At 45.7% G+C, this 19,396-nt stretch overlaps 1 protein-coding gene across 7 annotated transcripts in view; it reads left to right on the forward strand.

Moving 5' to 3' along the window:
* The window catches only part of TMCO3 (transmembrane and coiled-coil domains 3), a 50,655-nt gene that overhangs the window by 17,188 nt on the left and 14,071 nt on the right, over positions 1-19,396 (forward strand). For 5 of the 7 annotated variants that reach the window (XM_019829882.3, XM_019829866.3, XM_006927421.5 and 2 more), the window contains 2 exons: positions 3,741-3,927; positions 10,446-10,566. In XM_019829882.3, the coding sequence (XP_019685441.2) occupies positions 3,741-3,927; positions 10,446-10,566 (308 nt within the window). The remainder of the gene's footprint in view (positions 1-3,740; positions 3,928-10,445; positions 10,567-19,396) is intronic. The other 2 variants (XM_019829877.3, XM_003980537.5) reach the window with 1 other exon arrangement.

Below are 19,396 nucleotides of genomic sequence, written 5' to 3' on the forward strand. Positions count from 1 at the left end.
GAAAGCGGAGGGGCAGCCTGGGTGTCTGACGGTTACACGGTCACAGCTCTTGAAAGGTATCATGCAGCCATAAAAGACGTGACAAGATCCGAGATAGCAAAGAGAAGTACATTGAGGCGCTGGCCTTAGTTCACCTTGTTACTCTTTGACCTCTCTTTTCTTGCTTCTCTTTTTTTCTGTTGGAAGCTCTGTTTGTCCACCTCCCGGTTACCATCACTTCCTTTAAACACTTCTCTAGATGCGCCTCCTCACGAAGCGTTCTGAGTCCCTTTAGTGTTTTCTCAGGCACTTTTGTGTCTTTTTACGTGCTTCTGGCCTGACCTCCATGTGTTAAGTTCCAGACCCAGAGTTTAAAGGACCCTGCTCTCCTCCGTGAGCTGCGCTTGGGGCTGTGCCATGCCGGCAGCATGGCCAGGACCTGCAGCCGTGCGAGGAGCCGGGGACCTGTGGACGGGAAGGTCATCGTCCGCGGCCGTCCCCGCTCCTTGCTCCGCGCAGGCTCCTCTGGGCTTCCATGTGTGTTTAGTTGAGCGAGGCTGGCAGCCGATAGTGGCGGTTGCCTGTGGCTTGGGACAGAGAGGGGCAGAGTTCGGGTTCTGCATTGACCAGCCTTGTGGTCTCAGCAGAGTATCTCACACCTTGGACGTTGGGGTCCTCATCTACATGGCCGGGTTTGTTCTGGCCTAAACTGCTGTAATTTATATTTTTCACCACTCTAGCATTCACTGTTCAATGAGAACTTCATCCAGAGTCATGTGAACAGAGTTTTAACCTGTATGAAACTGCACGCTGTTGCTGGTGTGGTGCTGACTTGTAGGGCTTTGGGGTTTTATGCTGACGGGGGCTTACATTTGTGCCTGGCAATGCAGCCTTAGGAGGGCTTGACAAGGAGGGGGTGTGTGCGTGTCAGGGAGAAAGTGTGCTGTGGTCTGAGAAGTGGAAGGAACCTTCCTGGGGACCCGGCACCTGTTTAGTGACTTTGGGGTGAGCTGAGGCCCTTCTGACATGAATCCCTCACTCGTCAGCTCCCTGTGACAGGCTTGCAGGAGGACGGCAGCCTCGCCCTTTTTAGGCCCCTGGGCTCAGACTGCAGATTTAACCATGCCTAATAAACTACGCTAGCAAGTGACAAATTTGTGTTTCTCCAGCATAAATAGCAAGCAGAGCGTCAGAGCAGCCTGAAGTGACCAGTGCCATCGTGGACTTCCATGTGCCCCTCATGACGGAAAGTCATTCAGTGGGTTTTGAAATAATAATTGCTGGAAGGCCCTCTTGGATCGTCTGGGAAATCCCTAAAAGTCTGAGTGGAAACGGTTCAGGACACCAAGGTCTAGGAACTACTTAATTGTTGGCGCTGAGAACAGCCACAGTCATTTCTTCTGATGGCGCGTCCTGTTGGGTGTGTGCACCCCTGCCTCGCTGTGCTCTAGCTCCCCTTATGCTGCCGGCTCAGCTTTCATGTGCTAGCTCCCCGTTTCTGTCTCTGCCTGGGAGTTGTGTTTTCTCCTCTTTTTCTCCTTTTTTCTTTTTAACATTTGCTTTTTTGAGAGAGAGCTCAAGTGAGAGGGGGAGGGAAGGGAGAGAGAGAATCCCAAGCAGGCTCCACACTGTCAGCAGGGAGCCTAACTCGGGGCTCAATCCCGTGAACCATGAGCTGAGATCAAGAGTCAGAGAAACTCAACTGACTGAGCCGCCCAGGCACCCCCTCTTCCCCTTTTCTCCTTATTTGTTCCCTCAGTAAACCCTTGCTCCAGACGCTGGTGGCTACTGACTATGAGGTGGTATACACAGCCCTGTGGCCCTCCCTTGTGGGACTGCAGGTCTGGGATTTCAGAGGGATGTATAGGGTTGTGGACAGAAGCCCTGGGACAAGAGCTGAGGAAAATGGAGTTCGGGAGGGGATGCAGCTGTGGTGCAGATGCGTGGGGACCAGGCTGCTGTGAATTCCAACACGGGGAGTTGCCTGGGACCCTGCTGAGCAGCAGGATCTGATATGTGTGGCTGGAGAGCCCATGTTTCTGGGAGCCCCAGGTGGTCCAGATGCCCCATGCAGAGCAAAGATCTGTGGGCAGTGCCCGCATTTCCCACCCTCGTTTGCTGCACACTGTGCTTCTTGGGCTAATAGATCCCAGCCCTCCTGACCAAGGTTTGGTAGCGACCTCAGAAATCTTTAGTCTGGCCTTTGAAAGTCTACAGATGTAGAAGGCAGAGTAGAGAGACGGTTACTTCCCCAAGGTGCTCAACCAATAATGGGGTCAGTCCCGAGCTCCGGGATCCCTTGTGGGCAGAAAAACCCCTAATGCTGCTTATAGGAGTGGCTACCCTAAAACCTGGGAACCTTAAAATTCAGCATGCTGGCCTCCCCAGGAGCTGTGCCTAGGTCTGCAGGTGCACCCTGGCCCTCCCGCTGCTCCTGGCTATGACACAGGAAGAGGGGGAGCCATTGGAAGGCCATTAAACCACAACAGCCATCGCCACTCCCAGGTGCCAGAAGCAGGGATCAGGGAATCTGAACCTTGGAGAAGCAGCCTTGGGGGCTAACCTCTCTCTGGAAGGCGAGCACAGAGCCTGGGTTGGCCAGAGACACGTGGCAGAGGACAGAGTGGCTCTGTGTGGAAGGCTGAGTCTTCAGTTCGTTTGCCTTTGTCAGCATCCCACCATTTGACTCGGGACTTGGTGGTGTCGGGAGGATCTTGTAACTCGTTCCTGAAGTTGGAAGCTTCTGTTATGGACAAGCAGGCTGGCAGCTGGTTATGGCTGTGGGCGGCCAGGGTGTGTGTGTGCCCATTTGGCCACAGTAGGAAGTCGGTGCCCAGCCTTAGGAACAGCTTCCCGGCTGCCCTGATTCCTGAAGACAGTGTTGTGATTTTGAAAGAGGTGTTCCTTTTTATCAGGAAGGAGAGCAGGGGAGGAAAAAGATCACATCCTTCAGAGCACCCAAAGACACAGATGAGGCTTGCCAGCCAGTGGGGCCCACAACGTTTGCCTCTGAGCTTCTGTGCCAAGCCCTGCACCCCTTGCCCCCCTCTGGGCCCCCTTGCGCTCTTGCCAGAGGGCCTGGCTGCGCAAGTTGGTTTTGTCCAAGAGGGTGTAAGGTGAGAAGAAAATGAATAAGTGCTTTCCAGTAGGATAGGATGAGTTTCGGTTAATTTCTTTTGTCACTATGTACCATTCACATTTGTATAAACGTCAGGTAGTTTTTAGTATCCCGTCTGTTCAACTCAGTTAAAAACCTTGGAGCGTTAAAATCAACCCTGATTTCTTCCACATTTTCCATTATGTCTAACCCAGCACTGAGAGCTCACTGAGGTGCCTCATCAATATTTGATTATTGAGCCGTGCTGCCTGGGTCTGTGTCCTGACACTGACTTCCATGTGACCGTGGACAAGTTAGTGGGCTTTGTGTTTTCATCTAGAAAAGGTAGAGGTCATGCTGTCTTCCTTTGCGATGTGTTCTGAGGATTAGATTATATGTGCACAGACATGTATTACACGGAGAGGCATGTGTGTTTAGTCCCAGTAACAATACTTAGCACTCAGTAAGCTGACGGAAGTGTTACTGTTTTTACTGTGTTCAGATTACGACTTTGGGTGTTGTGCTGATGTGTTTACCGCAGAGCTACTTCCTGAACAATTTAGGCCCGTGACCAGGCAGTATATGTGTATGCACTCTGCACGGAGCCGGTCAAGAGCTGACCGTTGTCACTAAAACCTGTGTAAACGAATGTGTTCTCTTCAAGGTCTGGAAGATAGCCTTACAAGGACCGTGTTACATGACACTATTAATGATCGCATTTGGCTTGTTATGGGGACACCTTTTACAGATCAGACCCACTCAGAGCGTCTTTATTTCTACGTGCCTGTCCTTATCAAGCACACCCTTAGTGTCCAGATTCCTCGTGGGCAGTGCCCGGGGTGAAAAAGAAGGTAGGTGATAACATGTTCTAAGTATGTGTTGAAGTATTAGGTATTCAACTGGCTTGAATTCACTCCAAAGGCCTCTTAGAAAAAATTGCAACTCTCTCTCCCTCCCTGGGCTTTACTAACAGTCACGGGCCCTCGTGCTGTGTTCACTCAGGAACTGACACCCTCATCAGTTCAATTGTTCCACATTTCCACTCGATTAAGAAAACAGCTTTTACATGCTCATTAATTTAGGATAGTTGGAGGACCACATTTAAATAAAGAAGAAAATCCACGTTGGAAAGTGCACTGTGGAATTGGTGGTTTAAGGGACGAACACCGCACCGACCTGAAATCACCAGTTGTCCTCACGGGAGATGACATGGCGTGTGTTGCCTGCAGTGCCGCGAACGGGTGTGTGTTATGTGCAGCCTGAAGTAGAGCGACAGGTGCACTCTGTTCACTGCTTTAACTCTGGCTGTGGTTGGAAACTTACAGACTTTTGGTACCTTTTTTCTATAAACTACGTGACGGGTACTTGGTGGTTGGGAGTATTTTCACCTCTTTGGGCCTAGTTTCATGTCTGTACTGGCAACACCAGCCTCTGATCGTTACTGGACCTAGCGAAGCCAGCCTGGGTCAGCAGCTTAGGGACGAACGTCCTGGGCTGACTCACGCTGGCAGCTTCCAGCTTCGACAGTACTGCTGGTTTATATCCTGTGAACTTGTAGTGACTTTCACTGTCTTGCTCTTGTTTTGTGAAAGTCAGTAAAAAATGGTGAAAACGTCGTAGCAGCTTCATACTGGCATTTGCCCTGCACCAAACACACCACAGTGAGAGAAAAATAGGAAAAAGGAAAGCAGAGTGGTGTGGCTGGCTTCTCTGATAAAGCTGACCTTGCTGTACTTGGGGCTGGTCCTGGGGCTGCAGGCTCCTGGCATTGGTGGTGGCCACACGCAGCCCACCCACTGACTGACTGTGGGCCAGTGGGCCACAGAAGCAGCCTCCTCGCTTGGAACTGTACTAACTAGTGGTCTCGTCTGTGGGGCCCAGTGTCCCTGTGGCCTGGTGCTTAGGACCACCCCTCACAAAGCCCTAGTGACAGAAGGAGGTGAGGCACCGGCAGTGGTGTAGGAGGATGAAAACAACTGCTTCTGTAAGGACCTGCACACTGGAGTCCAGCATGTGTGAGGAGTGAGGACGTCAGTGGCTGGGAGAGTTCTGTAACAACCCCAACTGTCAGGATGTGAATTCTCCTTGCTTATGGAAAAGTCTAATAACCACAGTGAAATAAGCATGCTTGAAGCACTCAACATAAGTGAAGAATTCATGCCTATTGGATTAGGCACAAGGATAGGACACAGTACACACAGAAAATGGGAAAGAATGCCAAGAAACAAAGGAATAGTTAAGAGGCTCAGCATATATACAGCAGAAGTCCTGGAAGAATAGAGTGGAGAGCATAGCTGCTGACTTTCAGACTTGGAGGAAAATGTGAGCCCTTAGCCTGAACGTTCCACCCCAAAACCGAGCAGGAAAAAGGACAAGAATAAATGTACCCTCGGCACATCCCGGTACAACAGCAGAGCTTCAGGGACTAAGGGGAAGGCTTGACAGCTGTCAGAGAACACAGGTGATCCGTACGCCTCCACCACACCGGGGGCAGATGGGGCCTGTGGAGCCGCGTCTCTGGCGTGCATGCCCAGCAGAGCTGCCAAGAGCAGGCACAGGTGAAGGCGTCGTCAGACACATGTAGGCTTGGCAGCGTGGCTGCCCGTCTGGAACATGGGAGGACCAAGCACCACAGGTTTAATTAACCTTGTACACAAAGTGCCTCATGTATCTTGTGCATGGACTGCTGGAAAAGGAGGGCTTTTTCCACTTTGTAGAGGCCAGGAGGTGCCAAGATGGCGGAGCAGCATGGAAGCTTTGTGCGTTTCTCATCCCTGAAGTGCAGCCAGAGCAACACCAGACCATCTTGCACGCCTAGAAAATCAATCTCAGGATTATCTCAACAATCGGCACAACTTGAACCACAGAACTTGTCAGGTATGTGGTGCAGAGAGGTGAACTAGGGGGAGGGGAGAAGCCGTTGGGGGGGTAGGAAGCTGTTTTTGCTTGCGGAGAGAGAACAGAGACAGCGGGCGTAGGTGGGAGAGAGTACAGGAAAAGCACTTTGTAGAAGGCCAGCTGAGAACTTGGGCCTAAGAAGGTAGGAGTGTCTACAGGGTTGCCGGTGGGGAGGCAATGCTCATGTTGAGAGACTTGGGCTTTGTAGAAACTGATAATCACAGATGTGCTAAAGTGTGGCACCTGAAGGACCGCTAGAAAATGTACTTTGGGAGAAAAAGGCTTTGACTTATAACGGCCATGACAACGTGGGAATAAATCTTTGAAGAGATATGTGTGACCTTGGAGGACAGAAGTACAAAATGTTATCGAAGAGAGAGCCTGTGTTCATGATGAAGAGACTCAATACATAAAGGTGCGGTTTCTCCTGAGTCTATAAACTCCCAACTATCCCAGTAAAAAATCTGGCAGGGTTTTTCATGAAATTTGGCAAACTGCTCCTGAAGTTTATTTTAAGAACAAAGGCCAAGAATAGCCAGTGTCAGTTTGAAGTGAGGTGCTTCCATATCAGACGGCAGGCCCTGCGGTCCTGTCCCTGTGCTTGGGTGGTGCGGTGTGTCTGGGCCAGATGGGGCAGGAGACGATGGACAGGCGGACACGATCAGGGCGCGTGTGGCTGGGGGTGGGTGGGAGTTAGTCCTTGGAGTCCTCCCTTGAGCCGCACACAGAAACCAGCCCCACACAGATTGAACAGCTCAGTGTGTTGGGCAGAACTTCAGAGCCTGCTAGGGAGAAATATGGGTGACCTAGAGCAGAGAGGATTTCTGGAAGCGAGATGCAGAATCCAAAGCAAAAAGTGTTGATAAACCCGGACACGTGGAACTTTAACTTTTACTTAAAAGGTATCTTTAGAAGTTGCAAACTAGAAGACATGTGCTATGTATATAAAATGTGCAAGAAGTAGTACTTAGAATGCATCAAGAGTTTTAAGAATCAAAACGGAAGGAAACCCTGATGGAAAATAGAACTTCTTCCCAATGGAGAACTTACGGAAGAGGAGTCATGCACACTACGTGAACATGGAGAAATGCTGGCCTCGCTAGCGAATCGGGACGTGCAGGTGCAGACCTGTCCTCCCATGAGCCAGCCAGGTGTCTCGCCGGACCTGCCCCATGTCGGCATGAGTGCAAGCGCTCACGGGTACTCAGTGGGAGCGTGAGCTGGTTTGGTCACTTTGGGGAACAGTTCCACAAACAGAGATGTCCATTTCTAGAGACATGTCCTAGAAAACTTCAAATGTGAAAGAATACTCAAAATACTTATTTTTGATAGCAAAAAATTTTAAGTAATCTGAGCATTTAGTAATCCAACGAATAATTAAATTATGGTGTGTCCATATACTGGAATACTGCAGAGGTAAAAATGAATTAATCTTACACTATGGAGGGAGAAATAGAAGATACAGAGGACATCTGGTCCAATATAATTTACGTAAACTTTGAAACTGTGCAAAGCTGCGTCCTCACAAACCTGCACACTGAGAGCATTTGGAAGTGCCTGAGGATGACACCCCTGCCCCTCTTCATATGTGGGTTTATTGTTGCCCCAATTCTCCTTTTCTGTTCCTCAGGGTTCCGGCCAGTACATTGGATAGTGGGGCCCAGACCCTCAAAGGGGTCAGTAAATAGCTCCAGCCTTCCATGGCCATGCTCAGAACCCATATAGCCATGAAGGGGACAGGCGGCTGGAAGTCACGGTAGCAACTTGATTATGATGAAAGATGACAATGGAAGATGTAGCAGTGGTGGCCTTCAGTACCTATCCCCCATGCAGCATGGACCCACAGAAGCCTCTTCTAGAAAACACAGGCCTGCAAGAGACTGCCATGCTGCGACCTCACCATCCCCTTGCCCAGGTGGAGACTCTCATCTGTAGAGTAGGGTGGGCAGGGTGGGGCACGGGGCCAGGGCGGAGGCCATGAGTGGTGAGGGGGAGTCTCTCCTGGTGAGAACACAAGCAAGGGAAGGGGGTGTGTCCAGCAAATGTGCTAGAATGTTCATTATAGCATGCTTGTAGTAATGGAAAGATTGAAAACCTAAGTGCCCAACATCAGGGAATGGGTAAATTGCTGTATTCTACAGCAGTTTTAAAAAGAGATCTTTGTGCATCAACACAGATAATTTTCAGACATAATGGTAAGCAAAAACAAAAGCAAGTTGCAGAAATATGGATTAAGTTATAAAAAGTTTATAATTACAAAATAACAAACTCAGTGTTATTCCCGGATACATAGCTGTTATTTTGTTAAAAGTAGAAAACCACTCAAGAGAATAAAAAACATGGAACCTAAGGCAGTGATTGGGGGTGTGGCGGGGGGGTCCAGCCGCAGGTGGCGGGCTCATGGTACCTGCATTGTCCAGTATCTTCTTTCCCAAAAATCTGAAGTCAGGGTCTCAAAGGTTTAAGATTTAGCAAAACACAATAGTGGGTATGTGGGTATTTGTTATATTTTTTATTTTCCATATGTTTAAGGTATTTAATAAAACAGATGGAAAACAAAAAATTTTAAATGCTTATAGTAGTGGTAAGCACAAAGATTAAACTTAGTGTAAAATGCAGATGAAAAATATTAAAAGTTCTATCTTTAATTTTTAACAGTTCAGTCTAATTCTTAAATTTTTTTAATGTTCATTTATTTTTGAGAGAGAGAGAGAGAGAGAGAGAGAGAGAGAACGAGTGGGGGAGGGGCAGAGAGAGAGGGAGAGAATCCCAAGCAGGCTCCCGGCTGTCAGCATAAAGCCTGACGTGGGGCTCGAACCCACAAGCCGTGAGGTCATGACTTGAGCCACAGCAGGCTGCTTAACTGACTGAGCCACCCAGGCTCCCCAGGCAAAGTAATTCTTTCGCCTCTGTGTTCACTGTACTGTTTCCTTTTACATCAGTTGCTGTGGTTAGTCTTTCCCCTCCAGCCTCAGTGAGCTGCTGCTCTGCACTTGCTCCCTGAGTGCTCCCTGTGGACTGGGCCATGCTGGGGGTGCCCCCCTCTGTTCGTGCTGCCCGCCATCTGCTGGTAGATAGTTGATGCCCGCCCAGTTAAGACCGCTGTGATCTGGTGAAAGGCAAAGAGCAGGATTTTAAAAACATTTACAAAATGCTGGCAGTGTATCAGTAAATGATTTTTTGAAAAAGTAAGGTATGACTGGAATTATGCGTCTCCTCTAAGTCCGGAAGAGGCACCATCACGGGCGCAGGGCTCAAGTGTGTTCACCTCGCATGAGGACTTGGGGAGGAAGACCGCGGTGTGACTGCGAGCACAGGACCTGGCACGCTTCCTGGGATCAGGACAGGAGAATCACAGTCAGGAACCAATGGAGGGGTTTGTTGAAAATGATGGGTTTTTGAAGTGTCCCACTCACCCATTATTAGTGTGGGGAATTCTCCTTCACTTTTAAGTTGTAAAGCTTTAGCCGCAGCAACCTCATGGCGCTATCCACTTAGAATGTTTTAAAATTCTAAGCCAAAAACAAATAAATAAATCAAATTCTAAAGCCTGGATACTTTATTCACCAAAAATTTAACTTTGAGTGGTAAGTAAGACAAGCTTCCTAGAAGGAGTACCTAAACTTCTAACAATTGTGATTTTTGCTGGTGATGAAAGATTTTAATTTTATTTGATTAGCTTATTCTTTTTCTTTTCTGTAAGATTACTCTTACCAGATTAGCCTTTAAATATCTGTTACTGTCAGTTGCTTTTTTTTCTTTTTTAAGAAAACAAAAATAGCTTATTTTATGGGGGAACATGACAATTAAAAGTTTGGTCCAAAGCCAGAACTGTTGGTTGGAAATGGAGACACCGAACACCTGTGTGACGCGTGGAGTTCGGGAAAATGGTACCCGTTTCCGGTCGCCTTTGTGGATGAGCCACATGGTCCCTTCGGGCAGCCCTGGCTACTGCCTTCTGTCCTGTCCACCTGATGAGCCTCTCTGCATTTGTGTCGGTGACAGACGCTCACTGTGGCCATGATGGCGGGCTGGAGGGAAGGCGACCTGTCAGCTGGGTCAGCCAGCAGGTGCGACCAGAAGGGGGGTAGGGTTAGGTCTCCTGAAGCGCTTAGGGGAGAGAGAAAGACTGGCGTGAAGGCTGTTTCCTGTATTCTGGGGACACACAGTGACATTGACCTGCTTATCCAGTCTCACCATACTCTTGTGCCCCGTGCCATCTTTCCACGATGGCGTTTTTTTCTTTAAGTGTGTTAGTAACAAGTGCTGGAAATATCCTGGAAGTTTTCTTTACAAAAAGTTTTTCATGTTGAAGATGTTTCAGTGTTTGCCCTCAAAGAGATTCTAAAGTCTGTATTCTCTTTAAGTGGCAGAATTTGAATTATTTCAGAAATGTGCCTGATGACCGTATTTTGACGTGGGATACTTTAAGTTACTGTAAACGTGTGCCATTGACACATTCTTCCTCAAGCAGGTGACGTTGACTACAGCGCGGTGCTGCTTGGGATGCTCGTAGTGCAGGACGTGCAGCTGGGCCTGTTCATAGCCGGCCTGCCCACCCTCATCCAGGCCGGGACCGGCGCCTACTCCAGGTAACCACGCTGCTCCTTCCTCCCCGCTCTGTTTCCAGCTTCCCGCCGTCCGCTGACGAAAATGCGGTGTAATACCGTCTCCCGAAGAGATGCTTAGAGCTTGTCCGGCGCAGGCAGAGAGCGTGGTCTCTGGGGTCACGCCGCCTGGGCTCAGGCTCCAGCTCTGTCAACCTCGGGCAAATTCCTTAACCTCACTCTGCCTCGTTGTTGTCATCTAGAAAGTGGGGATGGTGTTACTCCCTAACAGGTTAGTTAGGATTAAATGGGCTAAAATCTAAAAGTGCTCAGAATGGTGCCTGGAACATACTGTGTGTGAGTGTGTGTGAGGTCGTGTGAGATTGTCTGACCACGTGCGTGATTGTGCGCGTGCATGCCATCATCGTGGGGACCATTGTTGTGAGTGTCTCCGTTACCATTTCCTCTTTTCCTTATCTCAATGAAACAATCCCCCAAACCCAAACTGCACTTGCTACGTTCATGTGGAGGGAAGTCAAATTGAAAAGTGGAAGAATAAGTTCGCCCAGAAAGTCCTAGGTTATGCTGTACACACTGTTACCAGAACGCCAGCCCGAAAATAAATCCCTTGGAAAATGTAAGGAGCCCCATAAAATTTAAAGGTAAATTGCATGCAAGTTAGGACTGTAAGCTTGAGTTTATTTTAATAAGCAAATAGGCAATATGTTGTGCTTTAAGTATTTCCAGACGCTGCATTTACTTCGCGTCTCACAGTGATGATGCTATAACTTACAAATTAGTAGACTTTTTTGAAATTTCTTTGGGAACCACTTTGAAATTCTGAGATCTGTCGCTTATTTCTTCTTTCTCTATATGCCTTTTATCTGTTCTTCTTGCCTTGTTGCACTGGCTAGAATTTCCAGTACTTCAATGAGTGAGATTATGTGTGTAGATGTTCCTGCCTTCTTCCTCATCTGAAACAGAAAGCATCCATTCTTTCACCGTCAAATGCAGTGTTAACTGTCGGGTTTATATTACTTTTAGGAAGTTACCTTCTAATCTCAGTTTGCTAAGAGTTTTTATTGTAAGTACACATTGGGTTTTGTCAACTGCTTTTTCTGCATCTCTTGGTATGATTGTGTGGTTTTTCTTCTTTAGCTGTTTGATGTGGCAGATTACGTTGATTGATTTTTGGAAGTCAAGCCAGCCTTACATAGGTAGAATGAATCCTACTTGGTTGCGGTATATAATTCTTTTTATACGTTGTTGCCTCCAATTAGCTAATGTTTTGTTGAGGAGTTTTGGGTCTGAGTTCATGAGAGAGAATGGTGTGTAGCTTTCTTTTATGGTATTCTCAATTTCTGGTTTTGGTGTTAGGGTAATACTAGGTTCATAACATGATTTGGGAAGTGTTTCTCCTTTTTCTTTTTCTGGAAAACATTGCATCAAACTGCCATTAATTCTTCCTTAAATATTTGGTAGAATTCTCCAGTGAAACTATCTGGGCCTTGAGATTTCTTTGGGGGGATTTTTGCTAAGTTACAAATTCAGTTTGCTTAATGGTTATGAGGCTATTCAAATTATCTACAAATTATCTGCATATTGTTGAGTTGTGGTAGCTTGGTTTTTCAAAGAATGGGTCCATCCCATTTCACATGTGGAGGTTACATGTGCAGACTTGGTCATAGTATATCCCATCATCTTTTGATGTCTGTAGGGTCTGCAGTAATGTTTCCTGTGTTGCTCCTGATGTTGGTAACTTGTGCTTTCTCTCTCTGTCAATCTTTCTAGAGGGTTGGCAGTTATTTTAATTTCTTCAAAGACCAGCTTTTGTTTCATTGGCTTTTTTCTTTTTTTATATATGTATAACAAATTTAATGTTTGTTTATATTTGAGAGAGAGAGAGAACGAGCAGGGCAGGGGCAGGGAGAGAGAAACACAGAATCTGAAACAGGCTCCAGGCTCTGAGCTGTCAGCACAGAGCCCAATGCGGGGCTCCAACTCGCAGACTGCGAGATCATGACCCAAGTTGAAGTCGGACGCTCAACCGATTGAGCCGCCCGGATGCCCCGTCTTTGTTTTTCTGTTTTTAATTTCTTTGGTTTCTATCCTTCTGGCTTTTCTCCTGTTTGTTTTGGCTGTTATTTTTCTAGGTTCTTGTGCTGTGAATGTAGCTTATTGACTTGAAACCTTTCTTCTTTTCTACTGTGTTTAGTGCCACACGTTTCCCTTGCAGCACTGTCTTAGCTGCATCTTGTTTCTTTTGGTATGTTGTATTTTTATCTTCATTTAGTTCAGTTAATTTAAAACATTTCCTTTGAAGCTTCCTCTTTGATCTATGGATCATTTAGAAGTCTGTTGCTCAGTTTCCAAGTGTTTGTGGAGATTTACCTGTTGTCTTTCTGTCATTGGTTTCTGGTTTGATTCCACTCTGGTCACAGAACAAGCACACTTTGTTTTTGTCTTTTGTTTTTAATTTTAATTTTTATTTATTTTTGGGAGAGAGAGAGATCAGGAGGGGCAGAGAGAGAGAATCTCAAACAGGCTCCACACTGTCAGCGCAGAGCCTGATGTGGGGCTCAAACTCACGAACTGTGAGATCATGACCTGAGCTGAAGATGTTTAACTGACTGAGCCACCCAGAACAAACACATTTTGTATGAGTTTAGTCTTATTAAGTTTGTTGAGGTTTGTCTTGTGGCCTCAGGTACGGTCTGTTTAAGTGCTCCAAAGGCCCTTATTCTGATGTCGAGTGGAGTGTTTTATGTCAGACTCTGTTTGTTCATGGCATTGTTCAGTTTTCCTGTGTTCTTGCTGGAGAAGGTGGTTATTGACGTCCCTAATTATAATTGCTAATTTGCCGATTTCTCCTTCTAGCTCTGTCAGCTCTTGATTTATATATTTTGGTGCTCTCTTATGTGGTGCATACACATTTAGGAACATTTTGTTTTCCTGGTGGATTGACCTGGTTATCATTACATAATAGCTCTTTTGTTTCTAGTAATTTTCCTTATTCTGGAATTTACTTTATCTGCTGTTAATATAGTCTTTCCTACTTGGTTTTTTTTTCAATATATGAAATTTATTGTCAAATTGGTTTCCATACAACACCCAGTGCTCATCCTAAAAGGTGCCCTCCTCAATACCCATCACCCACCCTCCCCTCCCTCCCACCCCCCATCAACCCTCAGTTTGTTCTCAGTTTTTAAGAGTCTCTTATGCTTTGGCTCTCTCCCACTCTAACCTCTTTTTTTTTTTTCCTTCCCCTCCCCCATGGGTTTCTGTTAAGTTTCTCAGGATCCACATAAGAGTGAAAACATATGGTATCTGTCTTTCTCTGTATGGCTTATTTCACTTAGCATCACATTCTCCAGTTCCATCCACGTTGCTACAAAGGGCCATATTTCGTTCTTTCTCATTGCCACGTAGTACTCCATTGTGTATATAAACCACAATTTCTTTATCCATTCATCAGTTGATGGACATTTAGGCTCTTTCCATAATTTGGCTATTGTTGAGAGTGCTGCTATAAACATTGGGGTACAAGTGCCCCTATGCATCAGTACTCCTGTATCCCTTGGGTAAATTCCTAGTAGTGCTATTGCTGGGTCATAGGGTAGGTCTATTTTTAATTTTCTGATGAACCTCCACACTGTTTTCCAGAGTGGCTGCACCAGTTTGCATTCCCACCAACAGTGCAAGAGGGTTCCCATTTCTCCACATCCTCTCCAGCATCTACAGTCTCCTGATTGGTTCATTTTGGCCACTCTGACTGGTGTGAGGTGATATCTGAGTGTGGTTTTGATTTGTATTTCCCTGATAAGGAGCGACGTTGAGCATCTTTTCATGTGCCTGTTGGCCATCCGGATGTCTTCTTTAGAGAAGTGTCTATTCATGTTTTCTGCCCATTTCTTCACTGGGTTATTTGTTTTTCAGGTGTGGAGTTTGGTGAGCTCTTTATAGATTTTGGATACTAGCCCTTTGTCCGACCTACTTGTTTTTTATTAATGTCTAAAATGGTCTGTCTTTTCCATATTTTAAAACTTTCAGTCTGTTTATTCCATTGTATTTGAATGAGTTTCTCAATAGATAAGGTATTGTTGGATTGTTGGATGATTTTTTTAATGTTTATTTTGAGAGTGAGTGCACATGAGTGTGGGATGGGGGGGTGGCAGAGAGTGAGAGACAGAGAATCCCAAACAGGCTCCATGGGGTCAGCATAGAGCCCGACGTGGGGCTCGATCCCACAAACTAGGAGATCATGACTTGAGCCAAAATCAAGAGTCAGACACTCAACTGACTGAGCCACCCAGGCACCCTGGATGCTGTTTTTTTAATCCATTCGGTCAATATATCTTAATTAGCGTTGAGACCATTTACATTTATGGTAAATGTTGATATGTCAGGACCTAAGTCTCTCATTTTGTTATTTTCTCTGTTTCTTGTTTCTCTATTACATTTTTCTTACCCCCTGATGGGTCACTTGCATAATTTTGAGGACCCGGTGTAGTTATCTCAGCAGCTACTCCAGGCTCTGCAGTGCATGCGGTGCTGAGGTTAGCTCCCGGCTGTCAGTGCTTGACTGCTTGTGACACGTAGGAGCCTTACTTCCCTTTAGTTCCCTTGCCTCTCCCTTCTTTTTAAGTATAATTGTTGTATGTTCTCTATTTATCTGAACACCAGATCAGTGTGTTTATTAACTTTGCTTCTGATCACATAGGATTTTTTTAATTCATCAGGGTTACCTATTTTATTTTTATCCATTCTGTTGTTCTTACTTGCTTTCTCAAGATTTCTTCTCTTATAATTTCCTTTCTGCGGGGGGCTTTCTTTGCTCATTCTTCCTTTTTTAATTTTTTTTTAATGTTTATTTATTTTTGAGAGAGACAGAGACAGAGTGTGAGCAGGGCAGGGGCAGAGAGAAAGGGAGGCAGAATCCGGAGCAGGCTCCAGGCTCTGAGCTGTTAGCACAGAGCCCGACGCGGGGCTTGAACCCACAAACCGCGAGATCACGCCCTGAGCCAAAGTTGGATGCTTAATCAGCTGAGCCACCCAGGTGCCCCTACTCATTCTTGCATAGTTAGTCTGCTGCTGGTGACAAATTCTCATCATTTTTCTTCCTCCAAGAAAACGTTATCTTCCCTCCTTCCTGGAGGATATTCTCCAGGATATGGATTGTACGGGTGACAGTCCTTCTCTTCCAGCACTTGAAGGATGCACTGCTTCTCTCTGGCCTCTCACAGCTTCAATGAGAAATTGGCTGCCATTTCTCTAAACACAAGTTACGGATAATTACTTATATGAGTGGTTTCTCTTTGTCTGCTCTTAAGATTCATTCTTTGTTTCTAGTTTTCAGAAACTGAGCTCCGGTGTGTCTTGGTGTCTTCATCGGTTCAGGCTGCTGTAACAACATCATAGACCAGGGCTTAAGCAACAGACTTTTATCTCTCGGTCTGAGATCGGGTGGTGGCAGGTTCGGTTCTTGACGAAAGCTCTCTTTCAGACAGCCGTCTTCTTGCCATGTCCTCACGTGGCAGGGGGAGCACAGCACAGAGGGTCTCTGGTCTCTTCTGACGATGAGGGCACTGACCCCACCACAGGGCCCCACCTTGGTGACCTCCCGGAGGCCCCTCCTCCTAACACCATCATGTTGGGGCTTCATATAGGGATTTGGGGGACACAAACGTTCAGTCCATGACAGTCTTTGGGCATATCCTGTTGGGTCTGTAGGTTTATGTCTTCTGCCTACTTTAGGATTTTCAGCCATTGTTTCCTCAAATAGTGTTTCAGTCCCACGTGCTCCCTCCTGCTTGGACTCAAGGGAGGGAGTTCTTTTGTTATTTTGTTATATTATTATTTTGTTCTTTTGTTATTATCCCACAGGCCTCTGAGACTCCTTCTTCCTCTTCTTCTTCCTCTCCTTTTTTTTTTTTCTATTTTCTGTTTGTCAGACCAGGTAAATTGTGTTCATCCGTCCTCAAGTTCATGGATTCTCTCCTCTGTCTTCACTTTATTTAGCCCATCCAGCAAGATTTTTATTTTTGTTATTACAGTTGACCCTTGAACAATGCTGCTCTGAACTATGTGGGTCCACGGATATGTGGAGTTTTTTCAGGACAGTGTTGTAAATGTGTAAGAATACAGTATATAATTTATGTAACCTACACAGCATGTACTAATCGACTGTTTATGTCATCAGTCAGTCTTCTTGGGAAATCGAAAGTCGTATGCAGATCTTTACTGTGCAGGCAGCTGGTGCCCCAGACCCTGTGTTGTTCAAAGGTCAACTGTACATCGTTGTAGAATTTCCATTTGGTATGCCTTTTTATGACTTCTATTTCTTTGCTGAAATTTTCTGTTTTTTCATTTCTTTAAAAAGAGTTTTTAATTGCTGTTGAATCACGTTTTTGATAGCGGCTTAAAATCTTTGTCAGATAATTCTAATAATGATTCACCTTGACGTTGGAGTCTGTTGGTTTTGTATTTTTTAATATTTACCTTTTGCCAGAAGTTATATTAAGTTTCAGTAATCCGAAAATGATTAAGATGTCTTCTCTTCTGTCCGATAGCTCAACCTGTTGGAAAATAGAGACAGCTTTTTAACTGGGATGCCCAGAGGGTTAGGCCCCGGAGCTCCCTCCAGCTCTGCCGCTTCCTGGTCTCACGGTCTCTGGGCTTCAGTTTTCTCCCTGATGGTGGGGGCGGCACGGGGGTGCCTGGCTGGCTCAGTTGGCAGAGCGTGCGGCTCTTCATCTGAGGTTGTGGGTTCGAACCCCACGTTAGCTGTAGGGGTTACTTAAAAATGAAATTTTTAAAAAAAAAAACGGGGATGGTATGGAAATAGTACCTGCTCGTGGACTGTGTGAGGGTTGCAGGAGAGAACCGTATGGAGTGCCTGCTTAGGCTGCTACCTGGCAGGTGTGACTGTTAAGGTCAGTTTGTTGACAGGGTCCTCTTGTCCTTTTCCTCTGATTCAGAGTTTTTTAACTATCAGAAAAGTAACACGTCTAGTCACAGCCTATAAATAAGAGCCAGTTCCTAGTCCTTCTGGCTACAGATTTGCAAGATAAGTAACTGAACAAAATTTGTATAGCTGAAAGGAAGATTTACAACTTTAGCTGAAAATCTTTTTTTTTTTTTAATGTTTATTTATTTTTGACATCAAGAGCACCAGTGGGGGAGGGGCAGAGAGGGAGACCAAGGATCCACATCATGGGCTCCGTGCCGACAGCAGGGAGCCTGACGTGGGGTTCCAAGTCACAAACCATGAGGTCATGATGTGAGCCAAATTCAGACACTAACCGACTGAGCCACCCAGGCGCCCCAGCTGAAAATCATGTGCTTTCTATTTAAGAAGCATCCAATAAATTAGGACCTGTAGAGGTCACAATCTCCTTACCAAACAGGAAGCGGAACCGCCACAAAGAGTGCACGTGCTCGGAAAGGACAAATGGGACCTCTTATCGCATGAAACTTCCCTGCTGCTTACAAGTAAAATGGTCACCATAGGGCGTTGTCTCCTCAGAAAGCTTTAGGAACTTTTCTTCAGTGTTTTTCCCAATGAAAGTCCAGTACACATATGGGTCCCATTGACATTGTTCAAACTTAGTTGTGAAACATCATGTTCACCAAGAGTTTGACGGTGTGGAAAAGATGTTCTATGTTGTGTTAAGCTGTAAAACAGAGAGTCAGGTCATAGGACAGTGTTTCCTCAAAAGGGTTAAACAGAGTTGCTGTAAGACTCAGCTGTTTCGCTCCAGGGCATTGACCCAAGAGACATGAAGATGTCTGTCCACACAAAACCTGTGTCGGAGGTGAGGAGAGCACACAGTGTTCATGTCCTTAATGCCACAGATTATACACTTGAAAGTGGTTAAAGTGGTAATTTTATGAATAATTTACCACAGTGAAAAAAAAAACTTGCACATGAATGTTCATAGCGGCATTATTTGTAATCGCTAAAAAGTGGAAACAACTCAAATGTCCATTAGCTAATGAATGGGTATAGTGTACTGTGACCACACAGCGGAATGTTGTATGGAGCCCTGACACAGGCCATGACAGGGTCAACCTTGAGGACATCACACTCGTGGAGGAAGCCGGACACACAGGCTCATGTTATGTGATTCCATTTATGTGAAATGTCCAGAATAGACAAATCCATAGACAGGAAGTCAGTCAGGGGCTGGTGGGGGAGCGGAAATAAGCACTGATGGGTGTACATCTGCTCTAAAATGGGTGGTGTTGGGTGCACCTCTGCAAGTGTACTCAGAACCACTGAGCTGTGTGCTTTAGAGGGGTGGATTGTGTGGATGAGAATCCTGTTTCAGTAAAGCTGTTAGAAGCTATATACAGTATCACTTCAACTAAAGAAGAAAACGACTAGAAATATGTCTATTCATGTATATAATGTACATATATATGTGTGTATATATATATACACACACACACACACACAGACACGTATGAATAAGGGGTTAATAATGATTTTCTCCTAGTAGAGTGATAGATTAGGATAATTTTATTGTCTACTATTGTATACTTTTCTCTATAATTTGGGAAAACCCCTTCTAATTTTGATTACCGGGAAAAATTTACAGTAAACAAACTAAAGAAATAAAATCCGGGATGATGTTAATACCAACGTTGGCTTTTTATTAAACTCTGGTCAGAATCGATCTTTTCTAAAAGAAAGAATTAACTTCTTCCTCTTGCCCCGACAAGTATTTCACAGTTAAGTAACAGAACACAGAGGCTATGATAATACTTTTTAAAAATAGTGATTTGAATTATTAACATCTTGCCAAGATCATGAAAATTCTAGAAGGTAGTATGGATGGATTTGTTTATAATATTGAAGACAGGGGCCCTCAGC

This window comes from Felis catus, chromosome A1 (genome assembly GCF_018350175.1).
Source record: "Felis catus isolate Fca126 chromosome A1, F.catus_Fca126_mat1.0, whole genome shotgun sequence".
NCBI lineage: Eukaryota > Metazoa > Chordata > Mammalia > Carnivora > Felidae > Felis > Felis catus.